Below are 17831 nucleotides of genomic sequence, written 5' to 3'. Positions count from 1 at the left end.
GACCCCCATTTCTAATACAGGAGAGGAACTGTTTTGGCTCTATGGCTTTACTATCCAATTAATGCACTCAGAAAAGGAGGTATTTTGGTGAAGTAAAGAGCAATATCTTACTAGGTATATCCTGTAGGGTAATCATTGAACTATGATTATAGTATCTGTGCTGGATTTGCTTTGTTCTCTGCATCAGAGACACGTCACTGCTATCTAACTGCTTGCACAATATGCAGTTCAGGCCCACCTCTGGAACTAGTACTTTCTAGAACAGCATTTATAAAATTCATTTTAGTATCAACAGCTGAATTGCACAGTCATCATATAACTTATTTGTTATTACTGCGTACAGAAACCTACTTGTATCAACAATGTCTTACTACAATTTATACCATTTGGACAGAATCCAGTATTGTACAAACAAACTTCATGATGTGAAGCCCCACTATATGAATTAGACTTCTCTCCTTCCTCTTGCAGCACCTCAAAGAAGATTGTGAGGGTTGCATGGAAGAGGAGAGGAAGGTAAAGTTCTACTTGTCCACAGATGGCTTCGGATGCAACCCTTATAAATATGCATTTTATTACACAATATATGTTTTTTCCAGTGTTGCTAATTTTCTCTTCTCTGGGATCTACTTTGTATGTTTACCTTGCATACTGGTGTGTGTGTCTGTGTATGCATGTGTATACACAACGTTTAAAGTACATAGTTTCACAAATTTTAATTTTGGAAATGTGGAATCCTTGTCATGTTTTAAAGGCTTATGGGCCAAACAATGTATCTTAACCACACAAAATAAAAGGCAGCGTTAATTAGCCAGAAACATACCTGTGTGTATGATGACAATGGTCAAGTTCAAAAGGTGTGCTTGAAATTCTGAATCACCAAGGCCAACAGCTATAACATCTTTGCAAACTGTCAGGTAATTCTACATTTGAAAAGTTGAAATATATTAAGATTTTTGTGCATGACCAGTATTTAATATTTAGATGCAGTTATTAAGCAGTTATTGAGATTAAAGCATGCTTGAGATTAGGAAATGGATGACAAGTTGTTAGCAAGCTAGGAAATACATTTAATTTTTAAAATTTCTGTTAAACATTTTTGTCGTTATTAATTTTTTAAAAATCCACTATTCCATAATGTCAGCTCATTTTTTACAGTTTTAATCCAAAAGAAGAGTAAATAAGCGCTTGCTATTGGATCAACTTTTATAGGTGAATAAACAAACTTTACAGTGCTACCCTTCAAGCAGAATAACTGAAGGGCAGTTATTTTATAGACATAAGGAGTTTATTTAATCATCCCATTAGCTAATATTAAAATTACATGTTTCTTAAGAAGCCAGACTCATGTTTTATCACGCATTTCCTAAGTAAATAGCAGAAGAGTTCTTTGAAGGATTTAGCATCTACAGTCCTTTGTTCCACTGGCTGTTACTAGCACAACTCTTGAGGAGCTCAGCCTTGTAAAAACCAAAAATGAATGACAAAATGATCCTGCAATCAATATTAGACATCAAACCACAGTTAAGGAAGCTTAGCTATGATTTTTCATGGCATCTGATCTGACATCTCATGGTCTGAAAGCCAGTCAGCAAATCAGTCTAAGGCCATGGTTTGAACAAGTTTCTGTACAAATTGACAAACCATAGGCATGGCAGTTAGTCTACCTCTTAAGGCTGTTGCACCACATAAACAAGAGCACACAGCTAAGGAAAAGAAGAGTAAGTGAAGCAACCGTAAGTATCTTGGAAGAGCGAGATGAAAATATAATAAAGTAAAAGGAAACAAATCATAGGTGAGCACAAGCAGCTCTAAATTATGGACTGCACCTGTGTTTCTCTGGTGTGAGGTCTCAATTGAGCCAGTGTGAGGTACTGCACTAATTCAAAATACATGAGAAAACCCCCACAACATGCACATACATTTTACCTGAACCACCAGCTGAGAGGTTTCATTGGGCTGCTCTATGTTCCCTTCCTGTTCATCTATTTCAAAAGCAGGCAGAATGCTACTTTCTATCCAAGCTCCTGCTTTCTCCAAAGCTGACAGGTACTCCTGCCCTTCAGAGGCAAACTGTTAAGATGAAAACAGAAGCACACAAATATGTGATATAATATATTCAGATTCTGAGAGCTATTGCTGCTCAAACGCAGAGCAACTCTTGACATGACAGTACCTTATACTGAAGATGTATATTTAATCTGCAATACAGACTGAAGGCTCTCAGTGCAGTTGCAGGGTAAAAGGGAGGCCTTGCATCAGATCCTCTACTAGAAGAGCCTAGAACATCCTGAAATGTAAAAATCATACTTAGGAAGAAAACAATCTGAACATCCTGCACAGAGATTTTGAGGAGTGGAGGATATTTATGAGTACAGGTAATTCACATCTTAGGCGGGGTTTACATTCCTCGCCATCACACACATAAGCAAAATAGTGTGAAGCTAGAACGATCCCCAGAACTGACAACATGAACCATAAACGAATACAAAAGAGGCTAATTGTTCATTCTATTGAGAAAATTACCCTAGGCAACCTAGCTACCCAATTCTGATGATGCACTGGATGCTCACCCTCAAATAAAATGTTAATCCATGCACCTGAAGTAAATGGTGAGTATCGCCCATCTGGCATATTGCCACATTGCCCACTTTAACCTAGTTTAAGTGTCGCTCCAGCAAGCATATATTAGCATGCACTGCATCATCCTGTTCAAACTGTTCCATTTTATTACAGAGGTTGCACAATAAGAGACAAAAAGACTTGTGCTTGTGAGGAAATACAAACACATCACTGTAGTCAAGATCTTTCTCATGGTAGTTTCTGTATTAAGTAATCTGCACAATCCTGCTGCACCTTGCAAATGCAAAGGTTCTAGGTTGGAGCAAATATAGAAGAACAGAAGTATAATTATCATATATCATTTATCTTTTGGGAATCTTTGACCAATATTATCAAGCAATGTTAATCTGAACTGACATAGCCTGATAACACTATGTATACATTCTGAACAGAGATGAAGATTTTTACATCAATTTGACCCACAATAAAATATAAACTCTTAGACAACATATAAAGGCTACATTTTGTTGGAATAAGTTGCTTCAAAGGTTTACTGGATGATTATGGAGCAGAGAAAGATATCCACAAGGCAGATAACAGCAGAAAACCTTATATGTTACTTGCTGGCATTAATTCAGATTGTCATACAGTACTGTGGAAGAGTGAAATCTAACCTTTGCAGCTTCAAGAGCTTTCAAAAGATGGTCCAGGTTCTCTTTGGGGAGTGACAGGAGACATTCCCGATTCATGTAATGAGTCAGCAAATACTCCATATAATCAAGCGCCAATTCTGGTTTCGACTCATGTGTCTCCTGGATACGTACTCGCCGTTCGGAAGTGCCATTACTCTAAATACAAAGAGAAAAGAGCTCCTTTATATTTAAACAGTAGGAAGATGTCATTTTAAAATGTTAACTAAAGCAATGATCCATCTACAAAAGGTGCATAAGGCAATGCATTCAAAGCCCAACTATTTTTTAAATAAAATTTTTATTATTTTCTTTTTTAACATAGTACAGTATTTCAAACATTACATTAACAATATACTCTTTGCTCTGCCGAGTTTCAAAGCCAGACTTTTAACACACCTCTCTTCCAGCTGGTTCAGCAGTCATCCAGTCACAGATTAATTCAAGAATGTGTCCCACTTTCCCCCAACGACACAGACAGTCAAGCAGGGAAGAGTATTTGTTTTCAGTGGCACCATTTTCCAGATTCTTCAGTTTAGAGACCACACCACAACTAGAAACAAATGCAAACATGGCACGTTAGCCATTTAAGCACATAAGGTTACCTCAAAAGCCCACACAACTTTTCAACATGCCTATGGATCAAAATATCCTTACTAGAATCAAATCTGCATGGCACACAGTTGACAGGAAAAGTTTCTATCCACATTTGCAACTATAGCTAAATACATAAATACCTGAATGTAGGAATAGCAGCAGGAGTCATGAAAGATGCAAGGACAATTATTGGTGACACACAACGATCATCCTAGGTTGAAACAAAGAACAGTCTAATAAGGAATTTCTAAACATTTGGTAAACAAGGCCACTTACAAAGAGAACCAAATGGTGCCCCTCCATTTTCACAGCAAGTTCCTAATTCATTAAGATTCTCAAAGTCAGGTCAAGAATTATTAAGCCTGATTCATATTGATACACCTTGTATACTTGACTGCCACAAGTTTGGTCTGCCTAGACTGTGCTACAAATATAATCTAGCAATGCTGATGTACATTTGGCTTGCATATGTTTACTGTTGTACTTCCCAGTGCATTTTTTACACTTTTGAACAGCGCTGAATAAAAAGAATCTCTGATCATTGAGATATATGAATGACAAACATTCCATATGAATACATTTATATATATATATATATGGAAAGAGCATCCATGCATTTAAAGTTACAGCGACGTTATGATTTAATGTCTTAAAGCAAATACAGAGGCAGACCAATAACAACACATCTGCAATATTTCCAACCCTTTCTCTTATCTACAGGATGTTGGATGAATGTACTGTGTGGGAAAATGATTGCTTGTACATAAGAGCATGAGCAGAGTTCTTATTATTGCAGAGTGATTTTACAGCACGAGATATTGTTAAGAGCTTGATGAGCACGTGAACACATCATGCTAGACTAATGATTGGCTCACGTAGCATAACACTCTCTTTGTCTGTGGGCAAAAGCAAGGTTACATTCCTTTGATTTGGTACCTTTGAGTACCAGGCAGAGCAAGCGCAGTGCTGGAGGAGGGAGGATGATCTACTTTTTACTGCACACAATAAACGTTACGGCTGAAGCCAAAGCTTTTTCTTCAAGTCATCTTGGTGTGAGACTGATTTCTTACTGATTTTCTTACTGATGTCGAGCTGGATTCTCGACAATTGGTGCCCCGTGTGACTACCTTCGGACTCCACGTTGTTTCTCATTGTTCAGCGCTCACCACGCGTCTTTCATCCGCTATGGATCCCGGTGAGTGCTCCCTTGGTACCCCGTGTATGTGATTCTGGACTACGTTAAGGACTTATCAGCACTCATCTCGCCCGGCAAGGGCTGCAGACGCGTCGTTCATCCACCTAGTGGATCCCTGGTGAGTGCTCCCAACCCCCCCCCTTTTCTTTTGCCATTATGGGGCAGTCTCTCTCTCCACCACAGAAAAAGTTTTTTGAAGACCTTAAATCTCTTTTGGCCAGCAACAGCCTTCTTGTCTCAGATGCTGATATCGTGTCTCTTATAGAAGCATTGGATATTCACTGTCCCTGGTTTCCTCAGCATGGGAATTATAGTTTAAAAGACTGGGAAAAGATAGGACAATTTTTCCAAAACCATCCTCAGATTGATGTCAAAGTTTTGCATGCCTGCTGTAAGGTTTATAAGGCTATCTCAAGCCTAACTCCTACAAATCTCCTCCTGGCCGCTGCTTCAGCTCCTTTGCCCCCCCTCCCAGTCCTCATGCTGCCTTCAGAAGCACCATCTTATCAGCCTCCCAAACAGGCAGACATTTTTTCTCCTTCGGCTCCTGTCGTCCCTCCCCTGCATTCTTCGCATTCAGCACCCCCCATTTCCACTCCTCTCCAAGAAGAGACTCTTTGTACTGCTGCTCCATTGCTGCCTTTTGATGCTGATACTCCAAATCTCTTTCCTGTGATTGCTCCTGCACCCCCAGCCCCCGTCATGCTGACCCAAACTGATGTTCTCGATGGGCTGACGGGAGGAGGCAATTTTCTTACTGTTGCCGAACAGTTGGTCCTTGATCCTATGTATTGGGCAGCCACCACAGCCTCAGCCCAAGAGGCTCTGGCCTCTGTCCCTGATGACAGGAATGAGCGCAATGGCCAATTGGGAAGCATCAGACAGGGCCCTGCAAAGCCCTATGGACAATTTGTTGATCGCTTGTACAATACCTTCAAGCGGCAAGTTCAGGACCTGGCAGCACAAGAACTGACTGTACGCCAGCTTGCAAATGAGGACCATAAGCAAGCACTGTGCCCTTTGATGACAACATCAAATATAGCCATTGCTGATATGCTTAAAGCCTGCCAGTCAGTGGGCACTGAGATGCACGAAGCTCATCTGCTAGCCACGGCCTTGTCCTCTGCCGTGTCCCAAAATCCTGCAAAGGATAAAACCTGTTGGATTGACAGTGGCTAAGGAAAAAATCCAGCGGACCTTACCTATTACGTGCCTGGGACACAAGCTGCCAGCATCTGCAGCCATTCCAGTTACGCCTCAACTACAGTTCCCTGATCATCTTAAACTGGTGGATTTACAACAAATTCTTGGACAGCTGAATTGGATAAAGAGTTATTTGGACCTGCCCACCTCCACTTTGTCTCCACTATTTTCTGCCCTTAAAGGACATAAGGATCCAGCAGTACAAGGAGCAATACATCAGACTTATTTACAGCAAATGGGCTCCTGTATCTGCAGAAATGGTTGTGTGACTTCTTCTGGATTATGGTTTTTACATGCCAATAATCGAGCCATGAAATATCACGCAGGTTGCTCGGAAACAGCCATTGGAATAATTTACCATTCTCATCCTTATTGGCATCACTTAGATTTTACCCCCCAGATATTTTTTTTTTTCTCCTCCCTCAGGAGTCCTGCCTTATGATGTGTTCCCCTGAGCATGTACAGAGGGCTGTCTTGGAACTATTGTGGACTCTTGGCAAGGGAGGGGTGAGGGAATTTCAGTGTGTTCCAGTTGTTTCATTTTTGTGCTTTGGCATGGTTCCCGGACAGAAGGCGGGTTGCGGTGTGGTTCTTTGGCAAGCCTTGCGAAGACAATGGGCTCTGTTCTCGACCTTGTTGCAATCTTTTTAGTTACAGCAAGCGGAATATGCTTGGCTAGTGCTTTTTAGCTGCTGAGAAAAATGATTTTAAAAAAAGCTTCTCAAAGCTTTGAGCCTTTTTTGGTGGTGGTATTCTAGCATTCCAGTAAATGCTTCATTTAAGATTAGCAATAATATGAAGGACAATCGCATAAGTTTATTCCCTGTGTTTTTTTTTTACTTGTAAAAATAGTGCCTTATTGTTTTCGTTTCAATCATAATAGAAATAAATTTTTAGGTTATTATCCATATTGTAATTGGACCTATGAGTATGTTAATGGATCTTCTTGTTTTTTTTAATGTTACCACTATGAGTGATAGACCGAAAGTCTCAGTTAATAATGTCACAACCTACATGACCTATGAACAACAAGCTGCGTGTAGAGATTTTTATGTTTGGTTCAACTGGATGAGAAAGAGCAGTAAATCTACATGTTTGCTTCAATCTGATTTATGGTTATTCTGTGGCAAATTGGACCGAAGCTTTGTTTTTAATTCTATCATCTTTGTTTTAAAAATAATTAACCAAAAAAAAAAAAAAAAAAGGCAGAAATGAGAGAAGTTGCTTTATAAACTTTTTATGCTTTAAATGTAATCCTTGCCTCTAAAGGTGGAATTTATGCCTTAATTCATTCTCATTGTTGTATGTATATAACTGATCAATCAACCAATATTTCTGCTATTATTGATTATATGGAACAAATGATAACCCATAATCCTTTGAATCCGCCTGAAGGTTTTGATCCATGGGATTGGTTATTTTCTTGGTTACTTAATGGATTATGGTTAAGAAATTTATTATTGATTGTAATTGCATGTATTGTTGGTTTTATTATGTATTCAATGCTTGCTTTCTTTGATTTCCCAATGTACTGCATGGTGGTTTCGACCAAGGCCCACCACAAGGGTTACAAGGGGAATTTATGTTGCAGAATATAAACGCTTAGGTAATGGGATTGCGATTCTGATTAAGATTTCCTCTTATAATATAAACAAGAAAAGAGGGCATGTGGGAAAATGATTGCTTGTACATAAGAGCATGAGCAGAGTTCTTATTATTGCAGAGTGATTTTACAGCACGAGATATTGTTAAGAGCTTGATGAGCACGTGAACACATCATGCTAGACTAATGATTGGCTCACGTAGCATAACACTCTCTTTGTCTGTGGGCAAAAGCAAGGTTACATTCCTTTGATTTGGTACCTTTGAGTACCAGGCAGAGCAAGCGCAGTGCTGGAGGAGGGAGGATGATCTACTTTTTACTGCACACAATAAACGTTACGGCTGAAGCCAAAGCTTTTTCTTCAAGTCATCTTGGTGTGAGACTGATTTCTTACTGATTTTCTTACTGATGTCGAGCTGGATTCTCGACAGTACTGCAGTTCTTCAATCTAATGATCTGTTATGAACCACCCTAGGATCCCTGGATGAAGGGTGGTATACAAATGTAATTCATAATAGTAATAATAATTATTACAATGACGATGAACTGATTGTCTTGTACTTCACAGAATTCTCTTATTCCCACTGTATTCCCTCTACACAAAAACCCAAACAAGTTCCTTCTTTCTGTTTTTAATACCTTTGCATTCTTTCGCCTATACCTACTGAGGGACAAGGGGCCACAGAATAAAGCTTGGGAGATAAGTGTTACTGTAAGTTGGAGTTCAAGGGGGCTGTTCTGTTTGTAATTGTACCCTTTCCACAAACAGAATGAAACCTTTGCATCCAATACATCTATAGGAATTTTAAAGTGTACCTCACAGGAGAACTTACCTTAAATACTTTTAAATATTCAGATAGCACAGAAGCAAATTTTCGGACAATATGGTTTTTGGCTCCTTCGTTACGATTAAGTGGTTTTTGAATGCTTCTCCACAGAATTACAATTATTTCAAGTAAGCCTGCCATGGAAGGTATGTCATCAACTGACAACACATTATGTGGCACCTGAAATGTAAACATGTGAGGATTATTATGCAATTTCTCTTGCACAGTGCATCTCAAATTAGGCTTATAGGCTTTTTAAAAAATGGAACGGGCCTTCTTGAACTCATGTATATGTTAATACAACAGAAGTCGTCAGAGATTTTAGAAAGAAAGCAATTTTAGAAGTTTCCCATTATCTGAGAGGGCCAGTGTTCCAGGAATCAAGGGGGAAATGAACATTAACTGTTTATAAGAAGAACCCGTTGGATCATGCCCATGGCCGTCTAGTCCAGCATTCTGTTCTCACACTGGCCAACCAGATACATATGGGAATACCAAAAGCAAGACCTGAGAGCAACAGTTCTCTCCCAACTTGTGATCCCCAGCGACTGACATTCAGACGCATACTGCCACCAACAGTGCTAGGAGAACATAGGCGTCAGGGCTGGTAGGCATTGATAGAAGCTGGAGATACAGAAACAAGATGAGGACCCTGAAAAATGAATGCGGGGGCAGGTAGAGCAAGGGAAACCAGCATTTCAAAGCAAGCCTTTCCAGAGACTGCAAAAGAAAGCCTAAAGAAAACACAGTAATAACAATAATAATAAATAATAATAAATAATAATAAAAATTAAAATTAAAATTAAAAAAAAATATACCCCATCCACTCTGGGCAGCTCCCAACCCAAGTAATACTTCTTATGAATTTATTTTTTACTTTAGAAAATGCCTAGACCAGTGGTGGCCAAACTCGGCCCTCCAGATGTTTTGGGACTACAATTCCCATCATCCCTGACCACTGGTTCTGTTAGCTAGGGGTGATGGGAGTTGTAGTCCCAAAACATCTGGAGGGCCAAGTTTGGCCACCACTGGCCTAGATTCAAACATTGTAGCAGTTTATGGGTTAGCTGCCAGAAATTTAGCTGCTAGAATGAAATTATAGTTTAAATCTGGTTCAGGTGTTGACAGTCCAAGTAATAATCAATATGGTACAGAGTGAACACACCTCACATAGGCCTGGTTCCACAGTAGGGCAAACATAGCCTACTGGGACAGTGTGCTGGCTCCTAGATAGGAACTTGCAGCTGCTTTGCTCCTTTCTGGTCTGTCCTACTAACCAGTTTTCTAGGTTTGGACAACACACTAAGCCAAACCTTGGTTCAGCAGCTGTGCTGCAACTGGGGAACATCACATCCCACATCAAGCACCAAGGAACACTCTTGGTAAGTGAAACAGTGAACAGTTGTCCTCTATATTTTGGCCCAAAGAGCAAGACAGAAGAAAGGCTGAGGTCCCAAGTACAATCCCTGGCTGGGAACACCCTGTCTGAAACCATGGAAAGCCACTACTGGGCAGTGTAGACAATACTGAGCCAAGTACATAGACCACTTCTTATTCTCCTAATTAGCATTTTTATCTTAGAAACTTTGCGTTGCATTCTTACACTCATGTTCTCTTTCTCACTGTCTTCATCATCGCTGTCAGATGCTTTTAATCCCTGCCGGATACAGGCGTTCAAACAGCTCTGAATGGTAAGCATCAATTTAGCTAAAATTAAAGAACAAAGCGTGCAATTGTGAAAGATAGTGTGAAACAGGAACAATTTAAAGTAGTGGGCAGCAAACAGTCAACCGAATCATTACTTACATTCAAAAAAAAAGAGAGCAAATTTAAACATTTAAAGTCTTCAATGTAAACAAAAGATAAAAATGAAAACAGTTTAATGATAAAACACGGTGCTGCTTAGAGCTTAATATTTTATTCATTCTATTTCTTGCTAGTGTTTTTAATTGATTTGTAAATGGCCTTGAGCATCTTCATGGCTATATATTTTAATATATAATAAAAATAAATTATTTAAATGTGGCTGAAGTTAACACCCTGTATCACTCAATGGCTATGCACTGAGGAGGGAGTTAAGTACGATCTCCATTTAAAAATAAATAAGCCAAGTAGATACATAATGCATGCATATAAAAGGTAGCAATAAGAATAAAAACCCCATATAGGTCTCTCTCTCTCTCCCTTCCCGGCATTTATAATTTGGCACAGAATTTTCAGAAGCAGCTACTGGCCTACGAGCATTTACAGTAAGAGCTACTACACAGTACTTTTGCTAATAGATTCTTTATTATAAACCAAGCCATTAGCTCTCCAGAACTTTACCTATGTTGGTTGGGCTGGTGTACTCATAAGCATACTGGTAGAACTTTCTAGCCGCTGCTGGGTTCATTTGGATTAGTGTGACACAGCGCTCACACCACACTTCTTCCGGTTGATCGATGGGCATGAAAGAGCTGAACAGGAGATTTACTATGCGCCGGGACACAGGCCGTGAATCAATCTCAAGGCGAGTTAAGAGATGTTCTATAGGACAGATTTTCCAGAACTGATTTGTGAGGAATTTGGAGCAGGGCAGTGTGGAGGTGAGGAAGAGGAAGAAAAAGAAAAAAGTTATCATGATTACATTATCTAATAATCCCATTTTGCCTTTTTTTACATGATGTTTTTTCTAAAATCTCTATTCAAAACATTCCTTTACAAATCCCCCCCTGGATCATCACAGCTTCAACCTTTCAGCATTTCTGCTAGTCAATACTATTATTATTTCTTACCCGTCCTTTACCATAAAGGTTACAAATTGTTCCCACAAACCTATGCAGGCTCCAACAATGTAAAAAGACAATGTTAAAATCAACTAGCCCTCTTCCAACTTGTCCTTGTGCTGTATCACACCTTGTTATCTACCTCTGTCTGCATCCAGATAAGGCTTCTGGGAACAGAATGCCACATCGTTATTGTGGCAGTTCCGGGCACACTACTGGGGTTAAAAACAGAGCAGGGAGCAGAAGATCTTATTCATGCAGTTATTGTACACACGCTGGTCTCAATGCACCTGCATGAGTATGAAAATGCTTTTTTGCAGCAGGTTGAAAATGGGAAACCTGTATCACAGCTGAACAGCTATTTGGATATTTCTTCCCTTTTATCTCTTCTCTCTTCCCTCATCTCAGCACCATTAGGAATGGGCCATGTGCCTGTTCTTCCTCCCATAGGTGCAGAAGTGCCAATAAAGAGACTCCATTTATCTAAGCAAGACTATGGATGCTAAAGCAGAAACAGGTTCCATATCCAGGGTCAGGAGAGCTTGCAAATAATTGCATTCACTTCTCTGACCAGAGGTAAGAGCAGAAAGGAAGAGCTCAAGGCTCATTCCTGATCTTGCCACACATAAAGGGCAAGTAGCAATGGTCAAATTAGCCTAGAAGTCAGCAGTGCTTTAAAAAGGTACTAATATCTGAACATACTTGTAAGGAACATGACCAGCTTTCAATTGACACATCGACAGACCCTTTACTCTGCTTACTGAATTATGTAAAATATGCCACCTTCTATCAAGAAGCAGCATTATATATTATAATGTGTGGCCTGAGTAAATAGAATGATAAGGAAAATTTGGATTATAAAACTAACAATACTGAAAAAGCAAGAAAACTACAGTATAAGGAGCCCAGCACTGAGTTTATACAGAGTTATAAATTGAGCATTAACTTTATAATGATTAGCAGGTTCAAAGAAATTTAATGAATTCAAACAAATCAACTGAAAATTAAATATTATTATATATTATACTGTTTAAATAACAATTAAAGAATATAAATTGCATCAATCCAGTGTATTATACAGCCTTATAAATGTGAAAACTTTGTAATTTTGGAATCTTGCAAGTGGGGAAGGGAATCAAATGGCACATTGCTTAACCATTACTTATAAGTATGCATAGCAACGTGTGCCTGAAAAATAAACTCTCCTTTTTTCAAATATCAGTGTGAGTTTATCAGTACATGTGAAAGGATTGTCCTTTTTTCCCCTTATAAAAATCCAAGTCCTCATCATCATATGTATATTCCAGCAAATGCACACCCCCAAAAAATCAACGAAAGAGCTGCCGATGCAGACACAATAGAAATACTTTTCCAAGTCCCCATCCCAGAGGCTTCTATTAGTTTTATTGTAAACAACATAGGAATAAAGCACTCAAAAGATCACAGACATACGATAATATTATTGACCAAAGATCTTCTGATCCGATTTGATTCTAAACTAATATCTTCCTATTTCCTAAAAGCTGTTGGAATACAGTTGTCCCTCCTGGTTCTATTTCTTCCTAAACAATTCAGCAACATCCCAGCTCTTGGTATCCAGTTAATGCCCAGTTGAGTTCTCACATCTTTTCCAATTAGGGACAGTTTATTTTTGCAGCTACAAAGTGCCAATAATTTGTAACTTATGTTTAAAAATAATCAGGAAATAACAGAATACAACTGCTGGACATACAATCAAGATAATTGCCAGAAAAACTGCAAAAAAGAAACCAGCATTTTTAAGGCACTGATTAGTTTAAAATACAACAATAGTAAATAGTTTGGAGTGAAGTGTTAATAGGTTACCTGCACCCCTATTCTTTTAGGATTGTTGCAGTACTGATGAATGTACATCTTTCAGAATAAATTGCCTAGTTCTATGCAGCCTGTCTGCAGCCTAGCAAACCTAATTTATCCTACCTTAGCAGCCTTGACAGACTTAATTTTCAGCAACATATCAACGAAAGCCACTCTAACTTTCTCCGAATTGTCATGGAGATTGTATTTCAGGGCTGGCAGGAGCTGTTCCAATAATGGGTGGGTTAGTACGTTGTCCAAAATTATAGGCAAGCACTGCAAGAGAGAAAAGAAAAAGACCAATAAAAGGTTATCACAAGAAAGCAGGGAATACAGAACTGAAACTATTCTAATTGCTAACCACATGCAGCTTAGAGAACTGGCTCTGGAGAATGACAAAAAGCAAGGAAACACGTTTTATTAAAACATGCCATTTAAATGCAAAGTGGTATATGTTGTGCATATAAAAATTGTCCTATTAATATTCCTTCTAGGGATGTGCTGCTGAACTGGAACAAAGACAGCAAATATATTTATGCAGAATAGAAGCATTTAAAAGGTTTGGTACATCTATTGATGTTTTTATTCCAATTTAAGGTATGATTAGGTTAGCAAACATTTCTGCTCTAGAGAACTTTACTATTACAGCACTGTTCTAGTTATTAAGGTTGTGTTCTCATTCCAATCAGAAGTACCCTGTTTTAACAAGCTCATCACTAATCAGCAGCATGATCTTTGCATGCCAACTATTTCAAAGCTTATTTTTAAAAGGGAATAGCATTGGCTGTAAAACAGAGCTTGGGAACTACTGTCTTGTAGCCTGCTCTTCAGCCCAGCAGCCTCTCCTCTGGGCCCTGCCTTTTCCCAGGCCACTTTTTCCTGGCTGCCAAGCTGCCTTTCTCCACATAGCTGAGCAGTGTGTGTTGTGGGGGGTAGGTGGAGTGGAGGAGCTCTGAGAGGAAATTCAAACCTGCCCTTTACACACTGCTCAGTGGCAGGGTGGAGGGAACGGCTGAGCCTTGCATCAAATCGCCCACAAAAGAAGAGATCGCTCCAAAACCACTCAACGCATTTCTGAGTTGTGCATTGAGAAAAGCCAACTTTTTCAGCAAGCAAAATGAAAGCAAAACAGTGTGCTTAACCAATTTTTAAACTATCCTGCATTGAAAGATCCGTGGACACAATGAAACACAAATGAAAACCACAAAAATTCAACGGCACATTAAAATCATGCAGCTGTAACATTTAAGAAAGAATTATATCGATCCATCACTAAAGTACAGCAAGAAAACAAACAAAAATGACCGCAAACACCTCCATCTGTCCCAAATACCTTCACTAGTAGTTCTAAGTAGAGCACATTAAAATGGTCTAAAAGTAAGGTTACGAGAACATGGGTTACTGTGGCTAAGTCATTCCTGATCCAAGAATGGCTACCACTGAGGCCACATGGGCCTGTCTGCAGTGACAATGTCAATCAAGCAGTACCCCCAAGCTAAGAATCTGCTCCTCTGAGTTTGGAGAAGAAATTGCAGGCCTGAGTTTGGATGCAACTCTAATGCTAACCATGCCTTAGTTTCTGGGAGCAGCAAGGAGAGAAACCAAGTATCTGTGAGTTAAGCCTTGTGCATTAGCACACTATGTGTTCACCTTTAAATCATAGTCATGTTTACCTGTGCTAAGTGACATTTGAACCAAGCCAATGAGAAACTAATCACTAAAAGAAGAGACACTTCATTTTGTTGTGAAGGCACTTACTTTAAAAACAGAGCATCTAACATCAGCTGAAGTTGCATCAAAAGAAAGATCTTCAATTAGAGTTTTTAAGAGATCAGCAAGCACATTTGCAGGAATCATCTCCCAATATTTGAATGCTATTTTACTAACACCAAGCACACCTGTTGAGCGGACTAGTGGTTGAGGATCTCCTAAGAGAGTCTAGAAACAGGGGGAAAATAAAGAATATTAAGTCACAATTTCCATCCAGTTTTCTGTGCAAGCTGGACAGCTCACATTTGACAGTTTGTGAAGGAGACCTTATCAAGGGATGATGCCTTAGATATTTTCAGAAATGCAAACTTAAGTGAGTTCTTCCATGTCTATATTTTCCACCTATATGGGCTTTAAAGTAGGTCTTCATCAATACAGTGATTTCTTGTTCTAAAATGTTCATTACCAATGTATATTTTAATCTTACAGTATTTAAGTTTCTGTGGGAGCCAATGATCCAAATAAATGTGTATGTACATTTATACAATAACATTATATTCTAGTATTGAAGGGAAGAGGAAGAGAGAAGCAATTGGCTTTCACTATTCTGATAGGTTCTTATCAGGCAAGATGATATGTCACTATGTTTTCAGTTTTTTGACTTTTAGGTTGCTTTGTAATTATGAAGATGCTGAAAAGCTCAAAATAAAGCAAGACAGCTACTTGTAAAAATAAAAAAGCACTGATGTCTCCAATTCCATTTTCCAGCAAAATGGATTTCCTTATTTTTGCTAACCTTAAATAAAACTAGCTTGATGGAGGGTGGGGAGAGAAACACACAGTAGACTTACAAAGAGCTCATCAAATTGCCTTTGGATTTCGTTTTCCATATCTTCTTTATTAAAAGATGGATCAAGAATTGGAAATGCATCAACGAATAGCAATGCTGCATTTGATCGGACTTCCGAGTTTCTGGCCTGTTACATAGCAGGAAAGTAGTCACGTAAATTATAGTTATATAAACCATGGACAAAGCAAATCCTTAATGCCTAAATCATTGTCATGTGTTAAAAGCAAGGGTGCACAGTGAGTTTAAGGTGTGAACCTGCAGCAGTGCTAATGGTCCCATTTGAATTCAACTATAAACAATAGTTTAACCTTAGAAGAACGAGCCTACAAAAGCCTCAGGCTTATTTGCCCCGTCCCTTTCCAACCCGCCTCCAACACAGCCAGGACAAGCTGTTCAGAAGCTTTTGCTGCCATTTTACCTCAATTTTCTCTGCTCAATGAGATTATAAAAATATAATTCCGTTTCAGACCTTTAAGTAAATAGCAACCACACTAGACTTTTCTTCCCTTTCCACACAGCAGCAGGCAAGGGATCTAACTTATTATGACTAAATAAGCTAGCTGCTTCTAAGCTAGCAGGCACCTGATGGCGCATTTATCTGCACAATAGTGCTTAACAAATACGTGCAAAGAGCTAGTTCTTCAGAAGCAGAGCTCTCTCTGTGGTTCCACGTCAAGGTAAAAGCCATCATATACTCTTGTAAAAAAGTAAAAAAGTGCACCAGCTGGACCTGGGCACAAACAAACCCGTCCACAGCCATTATCTGAACTTCTTCCTCTTCCTCTATTAAATTTATATTTTATGTATTATTTGCTTTCTTACTAATTTCATACAGCCACACTATAACAAAAGTTATCTGGGTGACTCACAAAGCAAAAATAAAATTACAGTGGTACCTCAGGTTAAGAACTTAATTCGTTCTGGAGGTCCGTTCTTAACCTGAAACTGTTCTTAATCTGAAGCACCGCTTTAGCTAATGGGGCCTCCCACTGCTGCCACACCACTGCTGCACGATTTCTGTTCTCATCCTGAAGCAAAGTTCTTAACCCGAGGTACTATTTCTGGGTTAGCGAAGTCTGTAACCTGAAGCATCTGTAACCTGAGGTACCACTGTATATTCAAACTCAGAAGCAAAGCCAGATTCTGGAGGATCTCCACTCCATGAAGGGGAGTGCCACCCTATGCAAAACAAGTTGAACCCTTATTTACAGGAAGACCCCCTTCTGAACCGAGAGTAGCTTTGTAGTGGTACTTGGCACAGAAGAGAGTATGCACTATCTATTTTGTCAGATCGATGCTTGACTAGGCTTGGCCAGTGGTGACTTACAATACGGAAGAATATTGGAAGCTACCTTAAAAAAGGTCCAATTATTTTTCAACTCCTTTTCAACAATCTTGATGTAAAAATATCTGCAAAGATGATAGGTAACATTTTAAACAATTACCTTCAATGCTCTCCAAAGAATTGGTTGATAAAGTCTATAAACAACTTCTTCAACTCCCTGGCGACATTTGTTTTGTTTGTGGAAATAGATCAGCAACTGACAAAATGAAAATAAATGCAAAGGATGCAGGAAGTTAGTCACTTCATTTCATGGGCTATTTGAGAAATACAACTCCCTTTATCCAGTGATTAGCTTTTGCAAAAATAAGAATTCCTGTGGTTTGTGTAAGCAGACAACCATAGATGATCTTATATGCTAGGGATAGCGAGTGTGATGCCCTCCAGATGCAGGACTACAATTCCCATCATCCTTGACCACTGGTCATACTAGTTGGAACTGATAGGACTCCAACATTTGGAGAGCACCATTGGTTACCAATGTTATATGCTATGCTCAAAAAGTGTTTTCCTTATGAAGATGCTTTGACCACATGATAGTCACAAATATTGGAAAGAATGAAGAGTGTAGACATTTCAATTAGCTACTGATAGAGCAAAAGAACCACACAACTATTTGTATGTACTGTACCCAATAGGAATTAAATGCTCA

At 39.1% G+C, this 17831-nt stretch overlaps 1 protein-coding gene across 7 annotated transcripts in view; it reads right to left on the bottom strand.

The window, feature by feature from the left end:
- NCAPG2 (non-SMC condensin II complex subunit G2) overlaps positions 1-17831 on the bottom strand; it is a 51206-nt gene that overhangs the window by 22875 nt on the left and 10500 nt on the right. For all 7 annotated transcript variants that reach the window (XM_081163505.1, XM_081163506.1, XM_081163511.1 and 4 more), the window contains exons 10-22: positions 17283-17378; positions 15839-15964; positions 15036-15215; positions 13401-13553; positions 11002-11224; positions 10280-10383; positions 8683-8856; positions 3989-4059; positions 3651-3804; positions 3237-3410; positions 2177-2290; positions 1930-2073; positions 824-923 (exon numbers count right to left, since the gene is read on the bottom strand). In XM_081163505.1, coding sequence (XP_081019631.1) covers positions 824-923; positions 1930-2073; positions 2177-2290; positions 3237-3410; positions 3651-3804; positions 3989-4059; positions 8683-8856; positions 10280-10383; positions 11002-11224; positions 13401-13553; positions 15036-15215; positions 15839-15964; positions 17283-17378 — 1813 coding nt within the window. The remainder of the gene's footprint in view (positions 1-823; positions 924-1929; positions 2074-2176; positions 2291-3236; positions 3411-3650; positions 3805-3988; positions 4060-8682; positions 8857-10279; positions 10384-11001; positions 11225-13400; positions 13554-15035; positions 15216-15838; positions 15965-17282; positions 17379-17831) is intronic.

The sequence above is a fragment of the Podarcis bocagei genome (genome assembly GCF_964188305.1).
Source record: "Podarcis bocagei genome assembly, chromosome: 12".
NCBI classification, from domain to species: Eukaryota; Metazoa; Chordata; class Lepidosauria; order Squamata; family Lacertidae; genus Podarcis; species Podarcis bocagei.
Note: the sequence above shows the minus strand (reverse complement) of the source record. Positions and strands in the feature narration are given on the sequence as shown.